The following is a 24634-nucleotide window of genomic DNA, read 5'->3' on the forward strand; positions in this document are numbered from 1 at the left end:
CTTGTTCTTATTAATGGCTTGTTGTTTAAAATTTTGGAAGAATCAATAAAATTTTATGAATCATTAACAATTAACAACAGTTTAATCCTGTTAAATAAGTCTCTGTGGAAAGTGGAACTGATTTTCTCTCTGTATCGCTCTGCAGTGGATTTCACTGTCCAACCAGATTTGACATCTTATGTTATTGATCAGATTTAAACATTTACAGTTTCATTTTCACTGACGTCATAGGATAAGCGTACCGGTGAAGGAGGGGACAAAGACATCAACCAAAATCAGTCGCAAGCTCTTTTGCTGCCTTCAATGGCAGTCGGAAATATTAGAATTAGCAAGTGAGGGACATAAATGACTCCAGTAACAACTGGCCAGTATTTTTTAGGTCAGGATTTCTATGACGTTTTATTAAAACACAAATCATGAATTAGTATCGATAGATTGAAGTGTATAGCTTGTCTTGACTATTTACAGTGTAACTTTTCGTTGTTTTTTTCTGCATGTGTTAAAATTTCATAATCTTGCTATATGCCCAATCCAAGATTCTCATTTTTATCCTCTGGAGCACAAGGATAGTTAATATCAAGAATATTTTCCCCTTGTCTTATCTAATGTCTTAGATTCTAAAGCTTTTTCTGAGGCTCTGCAGTTTTCTCAGCATAATTACTTTCTCAGCACAGTTACATGAAGATCAGATCCAAACATTCATTTCACAATGAATTCATATTCACAATTATAGGATATAATTACAAAAGCAGATTTCAGCAATTTTAATCCGATTTTAACGTGGAAGAAAATAGGCCTACAACACTTGCTTGGTGCATAAAGTTGCATTGAGGACGTTAAGCAGGCGGAGTGAGCAGTTACTCTTTGAACCTAACCACTAGGGGGCGTGTGTGTCAAATAACCTTTTCATTATATCTAAACCAAAAATGCTTTGAAAGTTTATTTGAATTTGAAGGAGATATAATCGTTGTGTAACTTAACAAATTCAGGTACTCCTCTTTTTCATTTTCTTGAAAGTAAAAATGAGACTTTCAAGTCATTTTCAAATTCCATAAAATTTGAAGCAACTTAAAAAAAAACACATTTGTGTAAGCTATATAAGGCTTATCTATAATCAAAGTACTCGAGATCTTTGTTTTACATAAAACTACCAACTTAATATGATATTCAAAATATAATATATAAACAGGTATCCACTAATGGATTTAGTCCCAAGAAATGTTGCAGGTGTAGAAAAGTTGTTCCTGAGATTCAATATAGTTTTGACAATATGTGCAAGAAAGGACAACAGTTCATTACATAAATATTTGTTAATTACACAGCACCTGAAAGCCTCTGATTGCACGGCCAATTCACTCGTACTGCGCAGGTGCCACAGCTTCCGGGCCGTGACTGTCCTCTCCTTCTCGGTTTTGCAAACCGTGCTCTAGGGTGGCGGACAGCGTGCAGCAGTGATGTCAACAACATCGGTCAGTGGGTCAGCCCTTTAATGAAGATAGTCTGCTTATGTTTGTTACCGAACCTCACACTAACACACTATTATCGAGTGCAAGTATTTCCTGCGGTTCTATTTTTTTAACCAGACATTCTGGGTTCAAGTTGAAGATGATACTAAGTTACTAACGGTAGCCCGAGGTAGCTAGCGTTAGCATGCTAGCCGCCAGAGGAAAATGAGAGTAGTATTATTAGCTTATTGCACAGACCGTGTCCAGCAGAGAGACAGAGAAAATGTACATGTTAGCACAGGTACGTTTGTGTGAACGTGGCTGAGTGTGTTTTATTGAGAACTTTTGAGTAAGTGTAACTTCATCTTCAAATGGAGAGAAACTGGTTATTCTGGGTGATGTTATCAGAGGTGTGTTCCTGTGAAAGCGAAGGGGAGCAGGTCGTGTATCATTGAAGACAATACTGTCCTTTCAATAATGCGGTTAAATCATTTTGTGGGTCACGTAACAGTGAATTTGTTTCTCATCTCTTCACATTGTCATTGATTCTCATCAAATTGGTAAAACAGCGCCTCTACGGTTACAATGCTATCAAACGCCAGCATCATATGTGATTCAAAAATATCAAAGTATAAAAAAAAAATCATATGTGACTGTTGTATTCCAGCAACACGTAATAATATCTAAATTTTGAGTTGTTTACTGAATGCAAAGCAGTATTACTTAGTGGTTTATTTGTCACAATTTGTGTCAGCTTTTTAGATGACATACTCCATGCCACTGGGTTTATCTGATCCTCTTCTGCTTTCTTCCTCTGCTTAATGAATTCACAGGCTGAGTTCTCTGTCTTGTCTCTGCCTTGGACAACTCAATAAGCCATGATCACCACAGAGGCAGCAAGAGAGTTCCAGGCCAAAGAACGCAAGTACAAAGAGCAGCTGAAGAGATGTTTATCATCGGCTTTGTCTGCAGACCTCAGCAGGTAAAGCATGTGACAGTATCTATTGAACTGCAAAGGCCTGGTTAAAAGATGATTGTTGGCAAATGTCAGTAAGGTCAAAGAATTGCAGGGTGAAACGCACAGATTTTGTGATCACAAAGTCAGTAATAGTAGTTCAAAGGACCTGCTGGGTAATATTAAAATCCTGTGTGGTGTTCGTGAAATGTTGAGCATTGACAGACTTGTGTATGTTGGTGAATTGTATTTGCTCTTTAATATGATGCGGATGCCAGACAGTTTGTAATTAGCATGTGGAATAATTTGAAAAGGGCAGCAGATTAAGGTGCCATGTGCAAACCAACAAGCCAATGACATTTGACAGGTAATGTTAAACAAAAGCAAGAAAAGAAAAGGGAAGTAGAAGGAAATACCACTCAAGGGCAGCAGAAAAGAAAAACCCTTGTTTCATCACAGTTTGGAACTTTACTGAATGAAATTTTATTAGGATGAATAAAGAAAATATTTTGTGAGTGAGAGCAGTGAGGTCACCTGTCCAGAAAAGCACAAAGCATGAAAAGGAATCACCAGTGCAGTTAATGCTGTACTAAGAATTCTCAGTGAAATCAAAATAATGATTTGATCTGAAAATGGATGGGGGAAAAAAAATGACTCTCTGCTGCCAGGTGGAGGAAACCAAGAAAAATTCCTTGCATTTGTGCATTGAGAAACTTTGTTCTTCTGGGCTATTTGCCCAGACAGTTTTTCACACACTGGTGACCCTCGTTTCGCCCTCACTTGTGAATGACTGAGCCTTTCAAGGATTCAGCAAATGTGTCGCTGGCATCAAATTTAGAATAAGTGTATATTTACAAAAATCAATTAAGTTAATGAGGTAAAACGTTAAATAGTTTTGCTTTGCACTGCTTTCAGTTGAGTATATATCAAAAAGGACAAGTATATTATCACATTTTGTTTAATTCATATTTTACACAGCATCTCAGCATCTTATTCAAAATATTTAATTGGAGTTGTAGTGTAAGAAATGTCATGCACCCACAATTGCCAATAAGGAAATTCGTGAGTATTTTTGACAAGCCTTGCAGTTGGAAAAAGGAATTGAGAAACAAGTTCATGTGGATTTGAGCTGTTTGTTGGGTTTTAGTTGGGAGTCTCCTTCTTGCACGAGTGGCTCATCAGTTTGATCAGTCTTCATCACGGAGTTACAGTGATGGACATAGTGCCAGCATTCGAACTCGTGCCGCCGTTTGGCCTTGAGCTGACTGAATACTGGGTCACTCAGATCGGTCATTGAGACAGAACGAGGGATAATGATGGGGAAAAAGAAACGGACTGCCTCAGGACTGTGCTTGTGTTATTTTGAAGTGGAAAAAGTAGGCCATCAAATTAATCTTTAGATCTCATACATTGTTGCAGCGGTTGAGAACCTTTGTCTGTCTTCTATGTTGGCTATTGAATGTATATTTAATATGAACATTTTGTCAACTTGGCCAGGCATAGTTTGTTTCTTCTGGCCAGTAGTAATTTAGCCACACTGATGGGATGTGTGTAAGTTGTTTTTTCTCTAATCTCTTAGTAAAGGGTCATTTGGCTCATGATGGCTGTGACAGTAAAGTGTCGTGTCTCCTCAGGTTGCTGCAGGAGGAGCTGGAGGCTGATGTTTCTCTGTGTGCAGGCTCGGCCTCGCTCCGAGCACACAGAGCCATACTGTTGGCCAGAGCTCCTCAGGTTCTTCAGGAACAAGCACACAAAGATCCCGCCGTCATTCACCTGCCTGGCTGTGAGCTGTCCGGCCTTAAAGACTTCCTCTGGTATATACATGTAATCTCTGTTTGCTCCCATAGAAGGAAACTTTAATAGGTTTACTGAATAGCACTCAGTAGTTTCGCATGATGTCTAAACTGTAGTAGAGGATGTCATCGTTTCTTCTTCTCTCTTAGTGTTAGCGTTTCACAGACTCTCTGACAGAGGGCGCCAAGCACGCCATCTTTAATGTGCAGGGTTTGCTGGTGTTTGCATGTTTCTTTCGAGGAGCTCTACAAATGCTGCAGTCATTGAATAATATATTTCGCATCATACTTTCATGCTAGTGTTGACACAAAAATCCCAAACTGTGTTTATAATCGTCTGTTGTGTAGCAGTTGTGTAGTTTTCATCACAACTCTGCAGTGCACTCTTGAAGAGCATACCAGTCTTTGATCCACCGATTTGTGTCTGCATCTCATTAGCAATTTATAATTAGGACTAGAACAAAGAGTCGTCCTTGTTTGGTTACACTTCAGTGGAGTCTAAAAAGTTTGTTTGAATCCCCTTTTACACATAGAAACTGCAGCATTGCTGTTTCTGGGGATCCAAGCCAGATAGGGGATTTTTTTTTCTATATGACACATCATAACGACACTGATGTGTGAAAGTGGCGCTGCAAAACAATGAGTCGATTCCTTTAAAGTCAATCGCTAAAAAATGAATGGGTAACTGTTTTGATAATATTTTGAACAAGCCCGGATGCTGCGGCACACGTCAGAACTATTCAGGGAGACTGTATCAGGTTCCTTCTGATTTCTGCCAGCCGCTTTTATAAATGCCTCGCCGAGGAAAACCAGAAAGTCCTGCACAGTTCAGATGGTGGCTGGTGTCACTGGAGTCGCGGTGCAATCAAATGAGACTTTAATTTAAATATGTGTGAAAGGCCTGGTTTTAATTAACCTTTAGAGTGTCCCTCCCTCCAGGCGAGTGTACACAGCAGACCAGAGCATGCGGTTGGCTGAAATAATCCCAGACATGGACGGCTCAGTGCCAAAAAGTAGTCTGTCTCTTCCTGACCCGGCAGACCTTCATAGCTGCACTGACTCAGGTAAACACATCAACATGCTTTTCCGCGGAGGGTTTATTTAAGGTTCAGTGACCGTTCGGCTGACCCCTCCCTTTCTTCACATCATGTTATCTCAGCCATAATCCACTTAAGAGCTAATCTTATTTGGATCCTTCTTGTTGCCGTTGCTGCTAATGGCAATGCGACCAGCGGCACAATTCGACTGTGCTGTAATGAACTTTTATTTTCACTCTTTACAGTATTTCTCGCCAAGTGGTTTCACATAAACGATGTGCCATGCTATTGTGAGCGTTTATCTTACACACAAAGCCTCTGCTCATCACTCTCTCCCTCCTGTCCTTCCTCATCGTCCATCTTCATCATCGATTCAGACGCTGTTCCTGAGCCAGCCTCGGGCCTGGGAGCTGACCTGCTCAATCTGTATCAAAGGGGAAGGCTGTGTGACATTACCATCCAAGTGGCGGAGCAGGTCTTCTCCTGCCACAGGTACAGCTCCTTATGGTGGCCTGGAGTCCTAAAGCACAGTCTGTCTCATCTTCATGGACACGTGTGCTTCACTTCAGTACATCACAGTCACATTTTCCAGATGCAGAACATTACAGAGGTTGCACATGCCGTTGACTCTTGGCAGTGGTGGGTGGTCATTCAGTGATGCAGAGGTAGTAGTAGCAGCCGGTAACCATGGAGATAGGTGCTCCAGGGAGCATCCAGCCAGTGAGAGCTTGTTGCTCTGCAGCAGTGATCTGTACAGCAGCACAGTGTTGGCTGCTGCAGTTCTCACCCAGAGGCTGAACTCGGGCTTCTCCAGCACGACACACAAACACACATTTCTGCTTTCCCATTCATGTTTTTTATGTCTGCTGTCTATTATTCCTTCTATAAGAGAGCACTTAGCACATAAACACACACATGTTTTGAATGTGGGGTTTGAATGCCTGCTGTGAGGGCAGTGTTTCTAAGTGAAGTCCTGATGCTCCAACCACTTGTATGACCTGCTTATATCTGATTTAAGGCAGATTGTCACATTAAGACAGGTATTTAGAATTTTTGAATGAAGTTGTCCAGACCTGAATGTCTCTGCTTTTCTCCACATCGAGAAAAACTCCCTCATCGCATCAAATAAAAAAAAAAGAAATCTGGAAAATCATTGTTAAGTTCACCATTTTCTCCCGATTTTATGACATGTTTATGGCACCTTGTATATAGTCAGTAAGAACTGTAGGAGAATTCACACTCCAACAGGGTCTATATGCAGGTTGGAGGTTTGTTGGATGCAACATGGTACCTGACAACCTGATAAGAATGGAGCTTATGCAGGTGATGTATGTTACCACTAAGCAGTGAGATGAGGGATCGGGGTGGATCAGTGGGTTAAACACAGAGCTTTCACACAGGAGACTGGGGTTTGCTCTCTGTGATTTCTTTCTCATTTCTGCTGTTTTTCACCGTTTGACAGAGGAAACAGAAATACAAATCTGCTGTGTGTAGAAGCAATCATACATCAGTCTTTTCCATACTAATTAGGTAGATCTAAGTCCACCACGTTTGGAATCTGACTCAGAAGGAAAGGGTTCAGCCCACATTGAAAGCAAGGCTGAGGGAAATGTCGTTATAGAATTGCTCCTGCACAATCATTGCAACTGTCTTCCACCACACTGAGACTGTGAAATCTATTTAAAGATAATGCTGCCATTATTCTGCTTTTTTCCCATCTCACACAATCACAAAACCAGACCAACAATGCATTAGTGCATCTCACAGTACTTTCTGATGTTTCTACCCTGTCTGGGGTTCTCGACATTGAACCCCTTGGTTCCTACTGGCCGCAGATATGTTCACTTCAGTTCATTACCTAAAGCATCTGTCATTTTTAGCAGTAGGAGGAAAGGAGGAAACTGTGTTTGCTGGGGACTTCTGCTGCTGAGTATTTCTGGCAACAGGATGACTTAGGTGTGATATGAAACCATGCAGCGTTCATGGTAATGAAGGAACACATCACCCAATGCAACAGTGTGCCTCACATGATGTGTTTTTAATCATTTCTGGACAACAGTGGGGTACTATGGCTTAGAGAAGGAAGATATATCAGGCTTTGGATATGCACAGTACGTTATTATTGGTTTTGGTGTTTTTATGGGATTTAGAATATCATCCGCCTTCTCCTGTAATGGAGATGAATAAGTGCTGTAAAAACCTCAGGAACAGTACATTTCCATATCAGTGACGGTACAACCTTGAGAGGCCAGGTGGAATAAATACACTGTCTCCAGAGAACATACCTTCCTCATATCGCACACTGTAATTTTCCTGTCCTCCTGCTTGTCACTTCAGAGCCACTTAAAATACACACAGGTCATCTAGATGACATGTGAAATATTAAGATGGCGGGTGGATCTGACATGCAAATGCCTGCTTTATTGGGTTTCTAGGGCAATCCTGTGTGCGCGGTCTCAGTACTTCCGTGCCATGCTGAGCGGGAGTTGGATGGAGAGCTCCAGACAGTGCATCACTCTGCAAGGGTAAGTCTGGTGCACCAGCAGATCACAGGAATCAAGAACACACCTGCACACCTGGCCCAACAGTTCTACGCTTCATTCCTGGATAATGTGGCTGAATTACTGCCTATGCTGCATCAGTTATTCATGCCTTACCACAGAGCTGGCTCTGTACACTGTACACAATGCAATGTTTTTATTCCTCCTACCCAAGCACACACAGCCACCACCCACTGCCAGTGGAATCTCAAATGGCTTGCTCAGATTTCTACCAAGCAAGGTTTGCATGTTGGCTCTGTAAGGCACACAAATGTCTTCCCAACCTCTGCCTGCTGAACAGCTCCCCACCTCCACGTCATCCACATCTTCACTGCCTCCCACAGTTTCCTTTTAGAGCGGCAAATGAAGACCATTCTTTTCCTCCAGGGAGACATGTCACTCGCCTCAGTATTACTGATCTGAGGCTAACGGGGGAAGACACGGCTGTCAGAATGGAGAGGGGCTGCAGTGACGTGCCAGGGGAAACCTGTGAAATGGCCCTCGGGTTGAAGCCACATGAACCGAGTGCTGTGTGATATATAGATTTTGTTTACAGCAATGTTTGCTTCCCTTTTAGAGACTGCACTATAGAGATAAAAAACTCCTGGACATACAAATTTAATTATTTAATTAATAATAATTAATTAATGAGAAATATGGTCTGGAAACAGATTCTTTTGTTAATCATTTCAGCTTAGGGCCAGATGAGATGGAGATCCTGCTCCAGTTCATGTATGGGGCCATAGTGGATCTGCCGCCTGGAGCCAATGCCAGGTAGTGCATGTAAACAGATTGTCCAAAATAAGAAAACAGGCCCAGAAAACAAAGTTTGACCTTTTGGTGTCTCTTGTCCCACAGTCAGGTGGTGCTGGCAGCGGACATGCTGGGTTTGGAGGGGCTAAAAGACGTGGTGGAGATGGTTCTGACCAGAGACTACTGCCGCTTCTTCCCCAAGGTCAGCTTATACAGATGGAAACTAGTTAAAGGATGGGTTTTATATGCATATTACCTTTCTAAATGTACTGTGTGTGTGTCAGGTACATTTACTTATATATTATTCTAGTTTTTTCAATTATGTTGTCTTTAGGGTTGCACCAATGTGATTAAATATGTAGCTCTTTTCACACTTGGCCTGTTCAAGATTATTTCTCTGTCTTCCTATGGTAAACATTTATAGAAAACACCTTTCAAATCCACTTGTCTTTATATCAAAATAAGCCTTTCTTCACATCAAATAAACGACTATCCTAAATACAGACGTAAATAAAATTAGCAATGATATTCTAATGTGGCATTCAACAATATGTAAAGATGTAATACCTATTGTACGTAAGCAGTACAGTTACATTACACCTGCATGTTTCACGTGTACTGGAAAATGTGTTTTCTGAACCTGCAGCTGAGTTTTTGAAGGGAGGCTTATCCCTCTCTGCCTGAAATTAGATACACTGTTCTTGCCAGTACTGAACTTAAGTAGATCAGGTCTCCGTCATGATGTGACTGATCAATATTAAGTCTGTTTATTTACTTATTTATTTTGTGCCAAGCCAGTGTTTTCATTATCTATTACTTTTATTCATTTTGGGCTACAAACTCAGCAGAATCAGTTTTCAGCACAGAGGGAATCCCCGGCTTTGTGTTAGCTCACATCAAAATGATTCCAATAAGTCCAATGTTGTGAGGTGTGCAAATTTTACACTGGGGTTAAAAAAAAAGACTGCTTGTTTTTGAATAACCACTTAATTTTGCTTAGTATATATAGTATTAGTGTATCTTAGCTTGAAAGGTTGATTCCTCACCTGTCAATACAGAGCGCTTGATTTGATGCACATTAAAAACAACAGTGATTTAGCAGTATGTGGAGTATCACAGCTGAAAACTCAACAAATCCCATGTTTATTCCTTTGGCTTTGCACCTGTTGATTTTATTTGGTGCTCAGTGTCAGTAACGACATTGTTTCACTTCACGACTGTATATCACAGAGAGTGCCCTGTTCTTCCTCGTGTGTTTGCAGCCGATAGACAGCGTTCAGAGAACAGTTCTTGAGTGTCTGTCCCTCACACACGCCATAGGCCTTCAAAAACTCCACATGCTGTGCAAGAGGTGAGTCTCAGCTGCTTTTCTAGAAACTGCTTAGAACATTAGAACACATTCTGTAAACATTTGGAGAAGTCAGCACGTTTTGATTAATGTTTATAAAATTTTACGTACCGTCAAGCATGACCCTTAACAATGAATTATTAATGTAAGTTGAAAAAAAAAAAAAAAAAGTACAACGCACCCCAACCTGACACCGTTCTTGCCAGTACAAGTTACATCTGCATCTTGTTGCTAGGTAACCAACATGTGGATTTGGGTCGGGGTTAGTTGCGTAATGCAGTTTGCTTTAATATGAGTCAAAACAGCACTTGAATAAGTTAAGTGTAAAATTCCATATTTGCTACCCTTTGAATGAATTGCTCTTCAGGCACATTTGTTGATTGAGTTTTGTAAGACCAGATCTTTATTGTCACTGTACATGTACAATGAAACTCTGTTGGAGCAGCAAACCTCCAGGTGCCTACAGAATATATACACAAATACAAATATAAATCTGAAAAAGAATCTAGAAAAGTACACATAAGAAAATTAGGGGGGGTTGAAGCGGAGCTATAATCATATAATCAACCGCACATACTCCACACAAGTGTCCCGTTGATCTATGTGGGCTAGAGCAGTATGGAGGGCCAGTGACACCACATCCTCAGTCAACCTGTTAGCCCTGTAGGCAAACTGATGCTGTTCGGGGTGGGGGTGTTTTTGATGTGTGCTAGGACGAGTCGCTCAAACCACTTCATCACCACAGGGGTCGGGGCCGCTGGCTGATAGTCATTGAGGGACCTGATCGCTGACTGTTTTGGTACGGGGATGATTGTGCCTGACTGAACAGGTTGGTGAGCACTGCTGTCCGCTCACCTGCGCAGTGTTTCAGCAACCCATCTGGAACGGTAGCCCTGTGCAGGTTACTTCCTGGTTTAGAGCTCGTCTCACCTCGTGTGGGCTCAGCACCAGCGCACTTGATGGGGGTCCCTGCTGTGTCCTTGGTGTGGGTGTCTCCACAGTAAAACCTGGCAAAGAAGTGATTCAGGTCTTCAGGGAGGGGTGAGCTTGCTGTGTCTGATGGGCTGTTGTTCTTGCCGGCCCTGCCACGTGCATCGGGTTTCGGCGTTGTGAAAGTTCTCCTCAATGTGCTTACTGTAGCAGTGCTTCGCTTCTCTGATGCCTTTCCTCAGTTAAGCCTCTTGGTCTCCTGACTGGAAAGCAGCATCACTGGCCTTCAGCAGACTAACCACAGTAGTGTTCATTCAGGGTCTGTAGTTGGGGAGTGTGCATATTTACTTTTCTGTAGTGACATTGTCCATGTAGAAACTGATGTGGTCCAGAACTGAGACGTTGTAGATACACAAGCTTTAAATGAAGCTAGTTTGTGCACTCAGATCCGATTTCACTGGAAAGCTTTATGCTGTTGTTTCTTTATATTTCAAAATGCTGAATAGTTTTTATCACTTATCGCTTTCCGCTTTCTATTCGTTTGTGGCCACGCAAACTCAGCATGCTAAGTATACTTCACTTTGAGGTCTGCTGTAGCTGATGCTGCTGCACACTGCAGTGAGCGGGAAATAAGTGTGTGAATGTAGGTCAGGGGGAGAGGATGTGTTGAGCTGCTTCTGATTTGAAGTGGTGTATGTGTGGGGATGTAGCTTCACCATGCTGTCTCTGCTGAGTCTGATGAGTCACGCGAGTATGACGGCGAAGCTAGCTGCGCTGCTCTGTGCAGTGGTGCGTTACTGACCTTCTCGTTCTCACTCGTTCTGTTGTTCCCTCAGGCAAAGCTTTGCCAGGCTCTGCTTAAAGCCTTGGAGCCTGAGACTCCTCTGGTTGCATTGAAGAAACATGGAGAAGACCCCCATGAGTTTGTAAAATGGCCTGTTGAAATGATGTAAAAGCGAGTTATCTGGAGTTAATCTCAGATGTGTGTTTTCAGGTGGGTTGCTGATCATTTTGTGAAAACCTGGTGCGAGAGGAACTTTTCCCTCTTGTCCCCTGAGCTCCACAGAGCCTGTCTAACAGCTGTAACTGACACCATGGTGAGTTCCTCTCTCGCACAGTCATCAGCCATACTGTGTTTGTGTAATTGCACAAATATCATTAACCCTTTCACAGTGTTTTTCCACAGGAAGGAAAATCCAATTTGCTCTAATTAAAGATGGCCTTTATTTAATTTACAGTTAATAAAGACAGAGTAATTTAGGAGTATGATGTAGATGTGGACAGATGGGGAGTGGTCCAGGCTTGTAATTGACAATTGAATGTTGAATCTGTCTTTCATCAATACCAAGGAGGTTGTGCAAATTATGTGAGTAAAGCAAGACAGATGCACCATTGTTCACTGTGTCCAAGAACCACTTCACACACGATCAATAGGTCTTTGGCAGAAATAAAAGAGTGTTCCCTCCACAGGATTGTATTCATTTGACTTCATTTTGTGTTCTCACCTAGAGACAGTGTCTTTAGCTGATAGATGTTTCCATTCAGACTGTGCAGAATGCAGTAACCATGCTCTGTGGCACTGAGCAGTTAATTGGCAGTCTCCCAGAAGTCAAGTGGGCCCAACAGGTGAGGAGTCTGTCCACTGAGCTGCAGGAGGAGAGCCTCAGTGTCATTGTCCAGCATCTCCCCAAAGTCATCCACACTCAGGCTTTCCAGGACCTTCGCAGGGTGAGGCTGATGCCCTCTTCTTCACTGCATTGGGTATGAGAAAATTTCAGCATAGGTTTCTGTGGTTTTCTCACTGTCTGTGTCGCATGCCATTACAGAGGGAAGAGTTTACCCGAGAGCCCACGTTGTTGAAGAAGCTGTGTTCGGCCATCAGAGAAGGTGTGACTGTGGACAACTGCTGTGATCTTTTCACTGCTGTGTCTCATCTATGTGGCGATGACATGGAAGGGGATGCACTTCAAGACCAGATAGGGCAAAAACAAGAAGAGGTGAGATGAAGCAGATTCTCTGTGACTGTTAGGCTGTACTCATGCAGCCTAGGGAATGGGCAATCCGACAGTTTCAGGTTAAGATCCATCTTGAAAGAGTCTGAAGTGTAGCCAACTAGATGGATATGCAGATTGTAAATAATACAGTGTAAGTTATAACTAGCAGCATGGCAGAAGAGGAGCCTGTGCCAAAAAGAATAATCATGAATGCAGTTACAAGGTTTAATTGTGAAAATTGAGAAATTTATTGGTAATTTGAAGTATGGCTACAATCTACCGGGCATTTCAAAACAGAGAAGAAATTTGCTATTAGATCATGGCTTGTGATTGGGATTACATATATTGATATGATTATACTATTATTTGGACAGTTTACCCACCAGTACTCATATCTAATCCATGTAGTGGAGTGTCCCATTTAATCCTCTGCTTTAAGACCAGTAAGAGTAAAGCCAATCTGGGCCAAAGAATCACACTACAACTTGCATGAAAAGGTGGTTTTTGGTCTCTTTGCAAAGCAAACTCTGCTTCGGTTTTTCACAATCTTAAATCAGTCAACAAATGATTGTAGTCTTACTAGTTCCGTCAGAGCTTTCAAATGCTCCTGGCTTTCTTCCATGGATGAAGTTTAGACCAGCTAACTCCAACTGTCTCACTTCAGGTTAAGATCAGAGACTTGGGATTCACAGGGAAGCTTACTTCCAGCTGTATACCTCCATCAGCAGAGGAACACAATGAGATGCGGTTGAAACCTTTGGAAGTGGACATTGAGTTGTAATTTTTTTTCTGCCCTCCTGTTGTTATTTAAAGACCGATAAAGTCCAGTTTCGTTTTGATTAATATGCTCATATTAGTGTGTTGATCTGTGAGCATTGTGAGGCTTTGCAAGACAGTGCAGTAGAACTGCTTTCAGACTCTGAATTATCTTTTGGATTCCTGTTTGTCCATGTTACTTACTTTTGCAATAAGTAAGTTTGAACCCTGAACAGACTAGCATGGAAGGCAGCAATGTTTTTTCTTTTCACCAAATCACAGGTGCGTGGGAACATGATTATTAGTAGTAGTAGTAGTAGAATGTTCGCTCTTAGTTTTTTTCTCTCTGTTAACAAAAGTAATCTTTTCTACAACCAGCCTTTGTGCTCATTGCACCTGTCTTTGTGATCTAACAAATGTGTTAGAGCCACCATTTGTTTTTAATTATATTAAATCCCGCATTGTTTACATCCATGTTCATGTGGTAGAAGTTGTCTTCTTTTGTGCCTTACATAGCACAAAAGCAACACAGGTCACCTTTAACAGCACGACACAAATGATGCAGCAACCCCTTCAGCCAGTGAGTAACAAGAACGTCATCCCTCCCATCCGCACTTTCATCAGAATTTGACTTGTAGCAGTGTTAGTTATTCAGAAGTAGAAATGTTTATAGTTCTGATTATAGCAAGTTTGTTTAAATGTCAGATTGCGACATTTCTCCACCATCCCCCGACTTCACCTTGAGTTTTTTCATACATCGATGCAAAGGGACTATTGTGATTATGAGTTGACGCCCCAACAGCTATTGAAATATAAGCATATGGTAGTTAAGTATCAAATTTAAATTGCACACCTGAAGACTGAGCTATGTTCGGTGTTGATGAGGAGGTAAGAGTTGAGAGAGTTACAGACCTACAAATCGTGTTGTGTGAGCAGGCAGGTTAAGCTTGTAGGATGACTTCTAGGGGAAAGTGACCTGGCTGCACAAGTTAAAGCGCATAACCCCTGTAAATACCGTACAGTATGGCAGAATGGATTAGGCTGAGGGAGACTGTGACGCGTGCCAGCGGCCTTCACTAATCTGGTCATGTATTTGTGTGTTGGTGAGTGGTGTGTGGTTAGTGCAGTGGAGGAGGTAGTTAGCTCCTCCCCTACTTCCAGCCCTGTTTTTATAATCAGGCGTGGAAACAGGAGTATGGGCATCAGCCGCTGACATCACTGATGTCGCTCAAGGGAGCTCAAGTGGATTCTGCAACAGAGACGGAGAGCAGGGAGGCAGGGACAGAGAAAGGGAGGGAGGGAGGGGTATTTGTTGCCATGGCGAAAGGTTCTTCAAGCAGCTGCTGATTCGCTTGTGCTGTAGCGCACCCCTTTCCATTCTTCTCTTCTCCCTCTCTTCCCTCTGTGTTACCGCCAGCCGTTCAGGCAAGAGATTTGTACGCTACGCGGTCGACTGTGGACCTTCCTGCTGCAGAGTTTTTACGCGGTCCGCCACACGCGGGGATGGGAGACCCTGTCTTCCAAACACAGAGAGAGAATACTGGCAGGTAAGGAAGGAAATACTTGTTTTTGATCAGACACAGGATATCCATGCTGCGGTGTATGTGGATGTATGTTGTCTCTTTAACCCAAAGGCTGTGGCTCTGCATCACTACAGATGAACTGAAGCCCTTGGAGCATATGTTGCTGGCTGTTTTAACACATAATGGGATCTTTCTACACAGCCATTGCTAACCCATTTATTGTTTTGCCGGTGCTATTGTTATAAATATTTTCCTTTTCAAGTGTCTTGAGCAGATTAGTGGATGCTAACATGATGAGTGCACCAGACATGTCATGCCTGTTTAAATGGCTGGGAGTGAAAGGCAGGATTCCTGTCTTTGTGGGTCTGCACATGATTAGAAGTGTGCACAAATACAAATAATATGATGTTTCCTCATTGCTGAACTACTAATGTGTAGAAATGCACTGCATGCATGAATAATTTATTTGGCTGGTATCAATGTGTGTCTATAAGTGGCACATTTCTTGCCGGTGGAATCAGATTCCAGGTCTCACATGCAAACATAACATGTACTTGACCAAAAGACATGAATTTCACCTCATTTGCTTTCGATTAAATTGGCTAAATCACAGTGGCTGTGCTTTCTTCAGAATGGTCCTTGTCAGACATGGCTGACCGATCAATGCATTGACTTAATGTTTGTTTCCTAACGGTCAAACCAGCAAAGGGTAAACACAGGGTGTGGAAAAGAGAATTTGTGAATGACAAGAATGACTCGTCTAGCTCACATAATAAAGGACCTAGACAGCGTGTTAGGGGAAAAATTGGTGCAGCCCTTTTCACCCTGTTATTCATGGATTTGAATAACATGTTTTGCATTAAAATACAAACTGGCAAACTGATGATTTTTCTTCCTTTTATTCTGTTTTGACAGATGCTATTGATAAAGGAGACAATCGAAAACTTGGTAAAAAGCCCGTATTCACTAGCTCACAGGTGAGATTATCAACCAAAGACGCATTAACATTTGTTCTTTTATTTAAGGCTTGATTTCTTTTTTCAGAGACAAGAAACCAGTGAGGTTTTGTCTGTCAGGCAGGACTTTGACTTAGCTGATGATGTGATTGCAAGAGGCTGTTTTGACTCAGGGAAACCCATGTAAGTTTGCGTAATCCCTGAAAGTGATTAGAGTTTGTGGCCATCAGATGCCATATGTCATAAATGCCCCACCCTCACTACAAAGAGAAACACCATGAAATGGCCAGCAGGGTCTGTGTAAGCAGATGTATAGCTAAGATAAGCCTGGCTGAAGTGATCCCAACAGGGATTGCCACGATGTTAGGAACGAGTGGTTAAGAGCAGTGGAGGAAGTGGTTTAATGCAGCCATAACAGGAACTTTGCCAGTCTCTAGGCTGTCTGTGCTGATTCTCTGAACCTGAAAGATACTGTTCACTGGAGTAATTGCTCCACTGATACAAAAAGGCAATTATGAGTTCCTGTTTGTTTGGTTGATTTGCTAAAGATCACAAAAGTAGAACAAGAAAGAAGCACCATTTCTTCTTCTTCTCATTAATAACTGGTAAAAGCTGAAAGTGAGAAATCAAACTGTCAGATTAAACAGACAAGGTTAGATGCTGAGCTGATGTTAAACAACATCGTTTCTTGTGGTATGTGCCAGTGGTTTGTGGTAATCCGCACTAATGTTACTCACTCTCATATGACTGAGCTCCGGTTTATTTAAACAACTAATGTGGTTATTTTTTATCCTGCAGCCAAGGGCCATAAAATGCCCTTCATCTGCACCTGAGAGTCCTCCTGTGCACAGGACCAAGAGGGTGTCTGAAAACACAACAACTTTGTCCCGTAGAACTGCATCAGCCATGAAGTCTGATGGACTGGGGACAGCGAACAAACCAGGGGATGGTCACACATCCAAGGCAAAGAATGTGAAGAAACCAGGTGACCGAGGCGTAGCACCAAAAGCGAAGACCACGTCAGCTGGCACACCAGTTGTAAATGGCACAGGTGCCTCAGGCGCCAGGCGGGAAGTAGCCAGTGCCAATGGCCCCAGAAGCTCTCATGGGCCTAAAGAGCAAGAAAAGAAGCCAAACCCAGGTGCACGGCCTAAAACATCTCCCCCAAGCTGCAGATCTGCAAGCCAGACCACGGTCATGAAGGCTCAGAGGAGTTCAGCAGGAAAGTCTGACAGCACTCCTGGCACCACTCAGGCTCAGCCCAGCGTTTCATCCACATCAGGCAGCGCCTCGCCAGAGAATGGTGCCAGCAGCCCTCGCAATGACTCTCACCCTATCCCAGGTTTACGCTCTTTATTGACTTCTTTACATTTCATCATTGTAACTGACACCAATTGCAATGTAGGACATCACTGTTGGCAAATCATCCCCTGGCATAATACTGTAGCTGCAATACAAGAAAAACATGTGGCATAATGAATATAATGAATGCAGTGCTATGGCCAAGAGGGATTTTGGGCAGCATCCTGTATGAACACTGAATCTATCAGGAAACAAAGCACACAGGCTGTCCTTGGCAACCTTCTGGTATCGGTGTACAAACTCACCACAGAGGTCAAAGCCCTATACAGCTGTCACCCGGGGTGGTGACTGATCACTTTGAGCTTTTATGGTGAGGATGGGTTGAGGGAGGTGGGCTAATCCTGCCTGATATTAATGTGGCTTCGCGTGGCCTCAGCTGTCTGCATGCTGTTGCGGGCGCAGCATGTGTCCCTGTACCCCACCCTGAATGTGCATAGGGAACATCTGTGATGTGAGCTCTTACACGAACAGCACTCCACCCTGCTATGTATATCCCCATACAGCTCTGAAAACTATTTGGTTCATTCTTGAATAAATCAAGAGTCGAATGTAAAAGATTTATGTGAAGTCTCAGAACTGTTTGTCCATTTGGTTCATTTGGTGTGTTTTAGGTGCAAAGCCCAAACACCAGGCTAAGGCGGTGAACAAATCCCCACTGACAAAACCACCTCAAAAATCAGAAACAACAAAGTCCGGCAGGTGAGCTTTACTATCGCTGTGCTTTCTCATCGCTTCTTGTGCATCCATCTTAACTGCTTTTCTACCTCTCAATATCTTTTAAAAAAAAAGGCAAACTCCTTATTAGACGGGGGGTGGGGTTGCTGTTTTTCTCACTGTCTGGCTGCTCCATAACCTTGTTGAAAACCCTGCTGTACAGTCGCAGTTTGAACTTGAATTTCGTCTGAATAAGTGCCCTGCATCCTCTCTGCAGTTTTAACGTGACCAGACTGCACACTCAGTCTTGTAAATGTAGGCCAAATAAGATGGGTGGTGCAGCACAGTATCACCTTGTTTTTTTTAGGCCACATGTGGCTGTCCGGAGGATAAAAGCAGCTGTGTAGTATTTTCTGACAAGCTTCTTATCTGTTTTTCAAAGGTGTTAAAAATACCAATTTTATAAACCGCATCATCCCAACTCCATCTGTCCTAGAAGCACATTAATATTTATTAGTCTCCCTGGAAAGTTAGCCACTAAATAGCTCATAGCAAGTAAAACATATCTGGTTGCATCTCTGGATGGGCTTTTGATCTAGGCTTCAGATTGTATAACTAACAGTTTGTAATATAGAAGTTAAATGTTTCTGGATTTTGTTAACCAGCAGAAACAATCTATGGTAGGTTATTTAAATTTATTTATGTCAAATACTTGTTAAATTTTGTTCCAAACCATTCAAGAACATCCTTCTCACAAGTAACAACTTGAAATTCTTTGCATTTATAATCAGCATGTGTCTTGGAGGTCTGACCTTGTCTAAATGTGAGAAAAGACTTTGCTGCCCCCTGCTGATGTGGAAATATTCATTCATGGTTACTTTCTCTGTAGCTCTTCTCATAACTACTTTACAATAATGATACTAGTCAGATGTATTAATTAAATGAGATATTGTGGTAAAAAAAAAAAGCATTTGTGATCACTTTTTATGGTTTGTTGTCTGTTTTACCAATCATAGTCCTACCAATAAATCAAGTGTGAGAGAAAGTGGCAAAGGGAAGACTGGTGCAGCAGAGAAAGGATCTTCTGGAGTGAGTGCAGCAAAAGCAGACACTAAGGGAAGAGGCACACCAGACCTCCATGGTGAGCTGCTCAAAGTCTGATGGACAATTTCTGTCGATATACTGTAGCAATGTATTAATGTTCTGTCCTGTCTTTGGTTTAGTCTCTAAGCATGGGTCCTCTGTGAAAAAGTCAGCATCCCCCAGGAAAGAAGACAGCAAAGATGGGTTGAAATCTTCCGTGCCGGACAAAGCGGCCAGCGAGCCTCCTAAAAAGAAGATCACAAAATCCGTTTCAACGACTGGAGCCTCAGCTAAATCCAGTGCTAAACCAGCAAAAACCTCTTCGGCCCCTACCAAGCAGTCTTCTGTAGTGGCTGCCAAGTCTGGACCAAAGCCTAAAAGTACTACTGAATTATCTATGGAGAAAACTTTAAAATCTGGAGGGACTTCCAAAACCTCAGCCGCTTCTGCCTCCAAGAAATCCGGAACCCAAGAAAAAGAGGCAGGGAATGAGAAAACTGATCTTGCTCCAACTGAAAACACAGGTGATGTTGCAGAGCATCAATATAGTACAGCCATACTTGTCTCTGATCAGCCTGCAGCACACACACAGCCGGCAAGCCAGGATGGAGGGGATCCACTTAGCGATCAAGTAGAATCAAGCCCTAAGCAGACTCTCCAGAAGAACGAGATGCAGTCAGAAAACACTAACGGTGCAGGTGATGAGACCACTATTAGACCAGCACCGAACAACATCCCCCATGTCAAATCTGCTAATGCAGGCAAACAGTCCTTGAGCAGTGTCATACCTGCTCACGTCAGCGGAGGGCAAGCTTGTGAGGTTAGCTCCCTGAACTCTCCAAGAGACACTGAACGCCCCGTAGATACCCCGTGCAGCGTGGGAAGCACCGACACTCCCTTAGAGGACTCCTGGAGCGGCATGCATCATCAGGTCAGCCCGGAGTCTGAGTCCGCCAGCACCCACACCACCTCCTCTGACGACATCAAGCCCCGCTCAGAGGACTATGATGCAGGAGGCTCCCAAGACGACGACTGCTCCAACGACAGAGGTGTTTCCAAGTGTGGCACCATGCGCTGCCACGACTTCTTGGGTCGCAGCAGCAGTGACACAAGCACTCCAGAGGAGTTGAAGATGTACGAAGGCGGGGCAGGATTGAGAGTGGAGGTACGCCTACGTGGACGAGAAGCAGAGACCACCAGCGAGGAGGAGGGAGTAAGACAGCGTCCTCGTTCGTGGTTGCAAAGAGATGAGGTTCCTGTCGAGGAGGAGCACTCAGAGGTCGAGACCACTCTGACTATAAAGAGCGTGCCCGACCACCAGCTCTTCTCTTCAGAGGAAGAGGAGGAAGATGAAGACGAAGAGGCGACAGAGGATGAGAGGTCGGAAGTTGAGGTCATTCCAGGTCAAGCCCCGCCACCGCCAACTGAACCCTCACCGCATTTTCAGGGGATTGTCAACCTTGCTTTCGATGACGACGGCGTGGACCAGGAGAACGACCAGCCCGACTACCAGTCGACTTCTAATTTCCGTCGGTCAGTGTTACTTTCTGTTGATGAGTGTGAAGAGTTGGGCTCAGAGGAGGGTGGCATCCAAACCCCACCTCAACAGCCCGACGGCGCTGTGACTCTCTGTGATGTTTTTGAGTCGGACTCTACAGTTACCAGTGACCGTCAGAACCACCTTGAAAATTCCAGCATGAAGCACAAAGAACTGGAGGACCAGAAAGAAAAATCCTCCATATTCCTTACAGAGATCCAGGAGCCCGTGCAGGAGGAGAGTAATCGCATTCAGGTGGATGGAGTGAAGTCCAGCGGCCCATTGCTGGACACTGACTCTAGGGACGTCCCTTCCCAGGAGCGCCCATGCCACCTGGATCTGCGGCACACCGAACAGTACAATGGAGGGCCCAAAAAAAGTCACGCCAATCTCTCAGAAAGCAAGAAAGCTGATTTACATCTAGACTTAAATGAGCCTCAGCTGACAGGGGACTCTCCTGTACATGCTACACAATCTCCAGCAGGTAAAGTATGATCTACAGACTCTTCCTAGACCCTAAATCTGAACCCATCCCTTATCCCTAAACTCCATCAGTGAAGGTATAGTTTATCCCTGCAAGATTCATTGTCCTTTTCGCCGATTCCCAGACCTAACCTACATCCAGCATATACATATCCCATTTTCAGAAAAAGGATATCATTAAGCATACTAGTTCAGAAACTAGTTCTAAATGAAGTTCAAATTCAAATGAAATGAGTGGCAGTCATATTTTTATTAACTCCCTCTCATTACAACCCATTGATTGATAGTAGCTGTTGTAAATTTGAATTTGCAACATCAATATCCTTTTAAAGATGGTGACTGGTCTCATCATAACAAATAACCTGAAGTGTACATTTAAAACATGAGAACTACCTTCAGTCAGAGGCATTTAGGGTTTGGGAGTAGAAAAACGGGGAGAGCAGTTTAATCTTCACTGAAACTGATCAAAGGATTGTATCTGTCTAAAGTAGTTTGCCTTGTGTACAAGGCCTGCGACGTAGGTATATAAATGCACTTTCATGTACATAAAAATAAGATTTTTTGATTATTTTTGTCGTTTCTTTTATGCAGTGGAACAGTCATTGGCTTTTTTAAGCCACAGATAATTTGACATATTTAAAGGTGCGATGTGAAGCATTTTAACATCAGTATATCACTTTAATTGTGGTTTGTTGGTATAATTACTATTACAGTTAGATCACTGTTGCGATAATTTTATGTCATGATACTGCTAGTCATAATGATAAAGCTTGTGTTTTCATTTCCCATAAACCACATTGCTTCTCATCGCTTCAGTATGCCTCTTGTCTCACTCTGTGAGTGCCGCTCTTTCTTTAGTTTTATTATAGTAGATAAATATGTTAGGCTTTTCATTCATTACAGCTTTGGCATTTTTAGAACCACATACATGCGACTACATAAGCTTGTCTTCTTTGTGCACAAACAAATCTGTGCGTTGTGGTGCACAATATCAGCTGCAATGTAGTGATGTTTTTTTTATTATTCTTTTTGGGGGGAAGGGGGGGTCAGTAATTATACTAACATTTCAAAATTAATTTTAAAACATTTGTTGATGTTAAAATGCTTTATATAGCACCTTTCAAAGTTGTGTTCAGGTAAATTACAAGCAAGTTTTACTGTACAGTGAAGCCACTGCTCCTCAAAAAAGTGTGTTATGCTGGGAAACCTTTCCCGTGCATCTCCTTGCTGTTTATTTTTATTTTTATTGAAGAATGTACCTGTCCTTAAGTTTGTTTGTTTGTTTTTATTTTTTGTTATTGCACTGCACTCATGCATGTCCCTATTTAAATTAATTTATCATTCCCACATACCATGCATCCATTTTGGTTTTTCTTTCCCATTATCCATTACCTTCTGTCATACCTAGTAGACTTGTGTCGAGAGAAATAGATATCTGTATGCAAAAAGAAAACTGTTTTGTTGTCGATAAGCTTTCGTTCAATAGGTTTGTGTGGTGTCAGTAGCCTCCTCTGTAAAGTGATGTGTCTCTAGAGCAGCTGTCATGATTCTGCCATGTCTCTCTTTCTTCACTCTCATATTTTCAAAACAACAAAAAGAAACAAAAAAGAAACCCTCGCTGCACCGTTACAGAGGATTTACAAACATGTAAATGATTTTGTTTTCACTATCAGTGATCAGTTACTTCATCTTTTAACTTGTTGAAATTGTCAAAAAAAAAAGAAAACAGAGAATGTCAAAAGAAACTGGGTGGTGGTGTGCCATGTTTTGTGCTAAATTAAAGCACTGTTGCTTTTGGTTTTTTGTTGCTGTTTTTTTTTTTGTGACAGTATTTGAGTCTGTTCATTAGGTCTGCTCGTTCAAAGACCTGCACGTAAATCTTTAAACGTCTCACTGTTACTTACTGTCATATTCCAAGTTCACAGGTGCTGGCAATGCATGGCTCACTTTGTTTGAACGGGTGGATAAAGAGATGCATTCAGAAAAGCATTCCTCTGCATTACCTTTAAGGCGACTGTATACCCTTGACATCTGAGGTAATTTTGACCTCAGGAATATAAAATTTGTATTGCCATCTAACTGACCATAATGTGACCATCAGTGTCACTGCTTCCCCACCATGCTGTCCTCACCCAAATTTGCTCTGGAATATCTTTTAAAGGACACAGTTGCATTAAGGGTACACTTTCAATAAATGCTGTTTTATTGTAGGAGGCAGCAACTAGTCTCTGAAATGAATAAAGAACTGTGGAGGAGTATACCAGTTTGTCATTGTGCAGTATTGTCAATTGTTTTTAGGGGACAATGGTTGTGACAGATTGGATCAAACCTGCAAACATGACCGCCGACCATCCAAAGCCCTCTCTCCCATTTACGAGATGGATGTGGGAGAAGCCTTTGAGCACTGCTCGGACAAGGACAGGAATGTTAAAGTGAAGGCTGAGGAGGAAAAGCAAAGAGGGGATGATAACAAAAGCAGCGAGTTTGCAGAGCAGGACTGGAGCCTGCTCAGGCAGCTCCTGTCGGACCACGAGTCCAATCTAGGTGTCATAAACCCCGTGCCTGAGGAGCTCAACCTGGCCCAGTACCTTATCAAGCAGACACTGTCTCTGTCACGAGACTGTCTGGACTCACAGAACTTCCTGTCCCCAGAGAAGGAGACCTTCAAACGCTGGGCGGAGCTCATCTCGCCTATGGAGGACTCCTCCACCAGCATAACAGTGACCAGCTTCTCCCCGGAAGACGCTGCATCTCCACAGGGCGAGTGGACCATCGTGGAACTGGAAACACATCACTGACTGCACAGACGAGAGTCTGCCAGACAGCCGGCACCTTCCCTGTGAACTCTGAGCATCTTTACATCAGTTTTGTCTTAATTTATTATAATTTATGAAATGATTCCCTCTCTCTGCAGAACTCTGGACTTTTGCAGCAGCTTATTTGCATTCCCCATTATGCCCTCTGGACTGTTTCTTGACACAGAGGGGCTGTTATGCATGCTGATACTTTTTTGTATGTTTGACTGTTCAATTGATGTTGCTTCAAAAACTTTAGAAGAGAATAGAATAAGAAAAAAACATTTCTCTCTCATTGCAGTCTGCTGATAATATGGTTGACTGAAGTTTCTTAAAGAAAATTAATTATGGCCTACTGGCTTGCATTTAATGTCATATTGAAAATAAAGATTTGTGTTTCTGGGAAAACGAAATAGGTTAGGTTTATTCCTTTTTGTAGTTTTGTCAGTTTGACCCTGTCCTTTTTATATGGCACACAGCAGAGCTTTTACTCGACAGACATGCTCGAGTTAAAATGGCTGCGTTCTAAAGGTTTATACTGTAACAAGTGCAAGGAAAAACTCCTTTACAGCTTACTGTAAATTAGCATAAGCAAAGATACGCCTGTAACAAAAATAAATCTAACAAACCTACATATGAAAAAATAAAAGTTCCTAACCAGACTTTTACCATCGCTTTTGTGTTTTTGTA

The 24634-nt window shown here is 42.5% G+C and overlaps 1 protein-coding gene across 2 annotated transcripts; it reads left to right on the forward strand.

The window, feature by feature from the left end:
• The first annotated feature begins 1345 nt into the window (after nt 1-1345).
• btbd8 (BTB domain containing 8) lies at nt 1346-24574 on the forward strand. Of its 2 annotated transcripts, none has more exons than XM_046392384.1 (19): nt 1346-1469; nt 2279-2427; nt 4035-4214; nt 5133-5257; nt 5608-5722; nt 7666-7755; nt 8464-8544; nt 8629-8725; nt 9786-9874; nt 11796-11898; nt 12347-12529; nt 12628-12798; nt 14969-15098; nt 15990-16051; nt 16829-17372; nt 18004-18091; nt 19063-19187; nt 19270-21150; nt 23448-24574. In XM_046392384.1, exons 2-19 carry the CDS (start codon nt 2324-2326, stop codon nt 23945-23947), a joined length of 4668 nt encoding a protein of 1555 aa, XP_046248340.1. In that variant the 5' UTR covers nt 1346-1469; nt 2279-2323; the 3' UTR covers nt 23948-24574. The 2 variants fall into 2 exon arrangements, with proteins under 2 accessions (XP_046248340.1, XP_046248339.1); XM_046392383.1 differs by lacking the exon at nt 1346-1469 and adding an exon at nt 1476-1746.
• Nucleotides 24575-24634: the final 60 nt, after the last annotated feature.

The sequence above is a fragment of the Scatophagus argus genome, chromosome 6 (genome assembly GCF_020382885.2).
Source record: "Scatophagus argus isolate fScaArg1 chromosome 6, fScaArg1.pri, whole genome shotgun sequence".
NCBI classification, from domain to species: domain Eukaryota; kingdom Metazoa; phylum Chordata; class Actinopteri; family Scatophagidae; genus Scatophagus; species Scatophagus argus.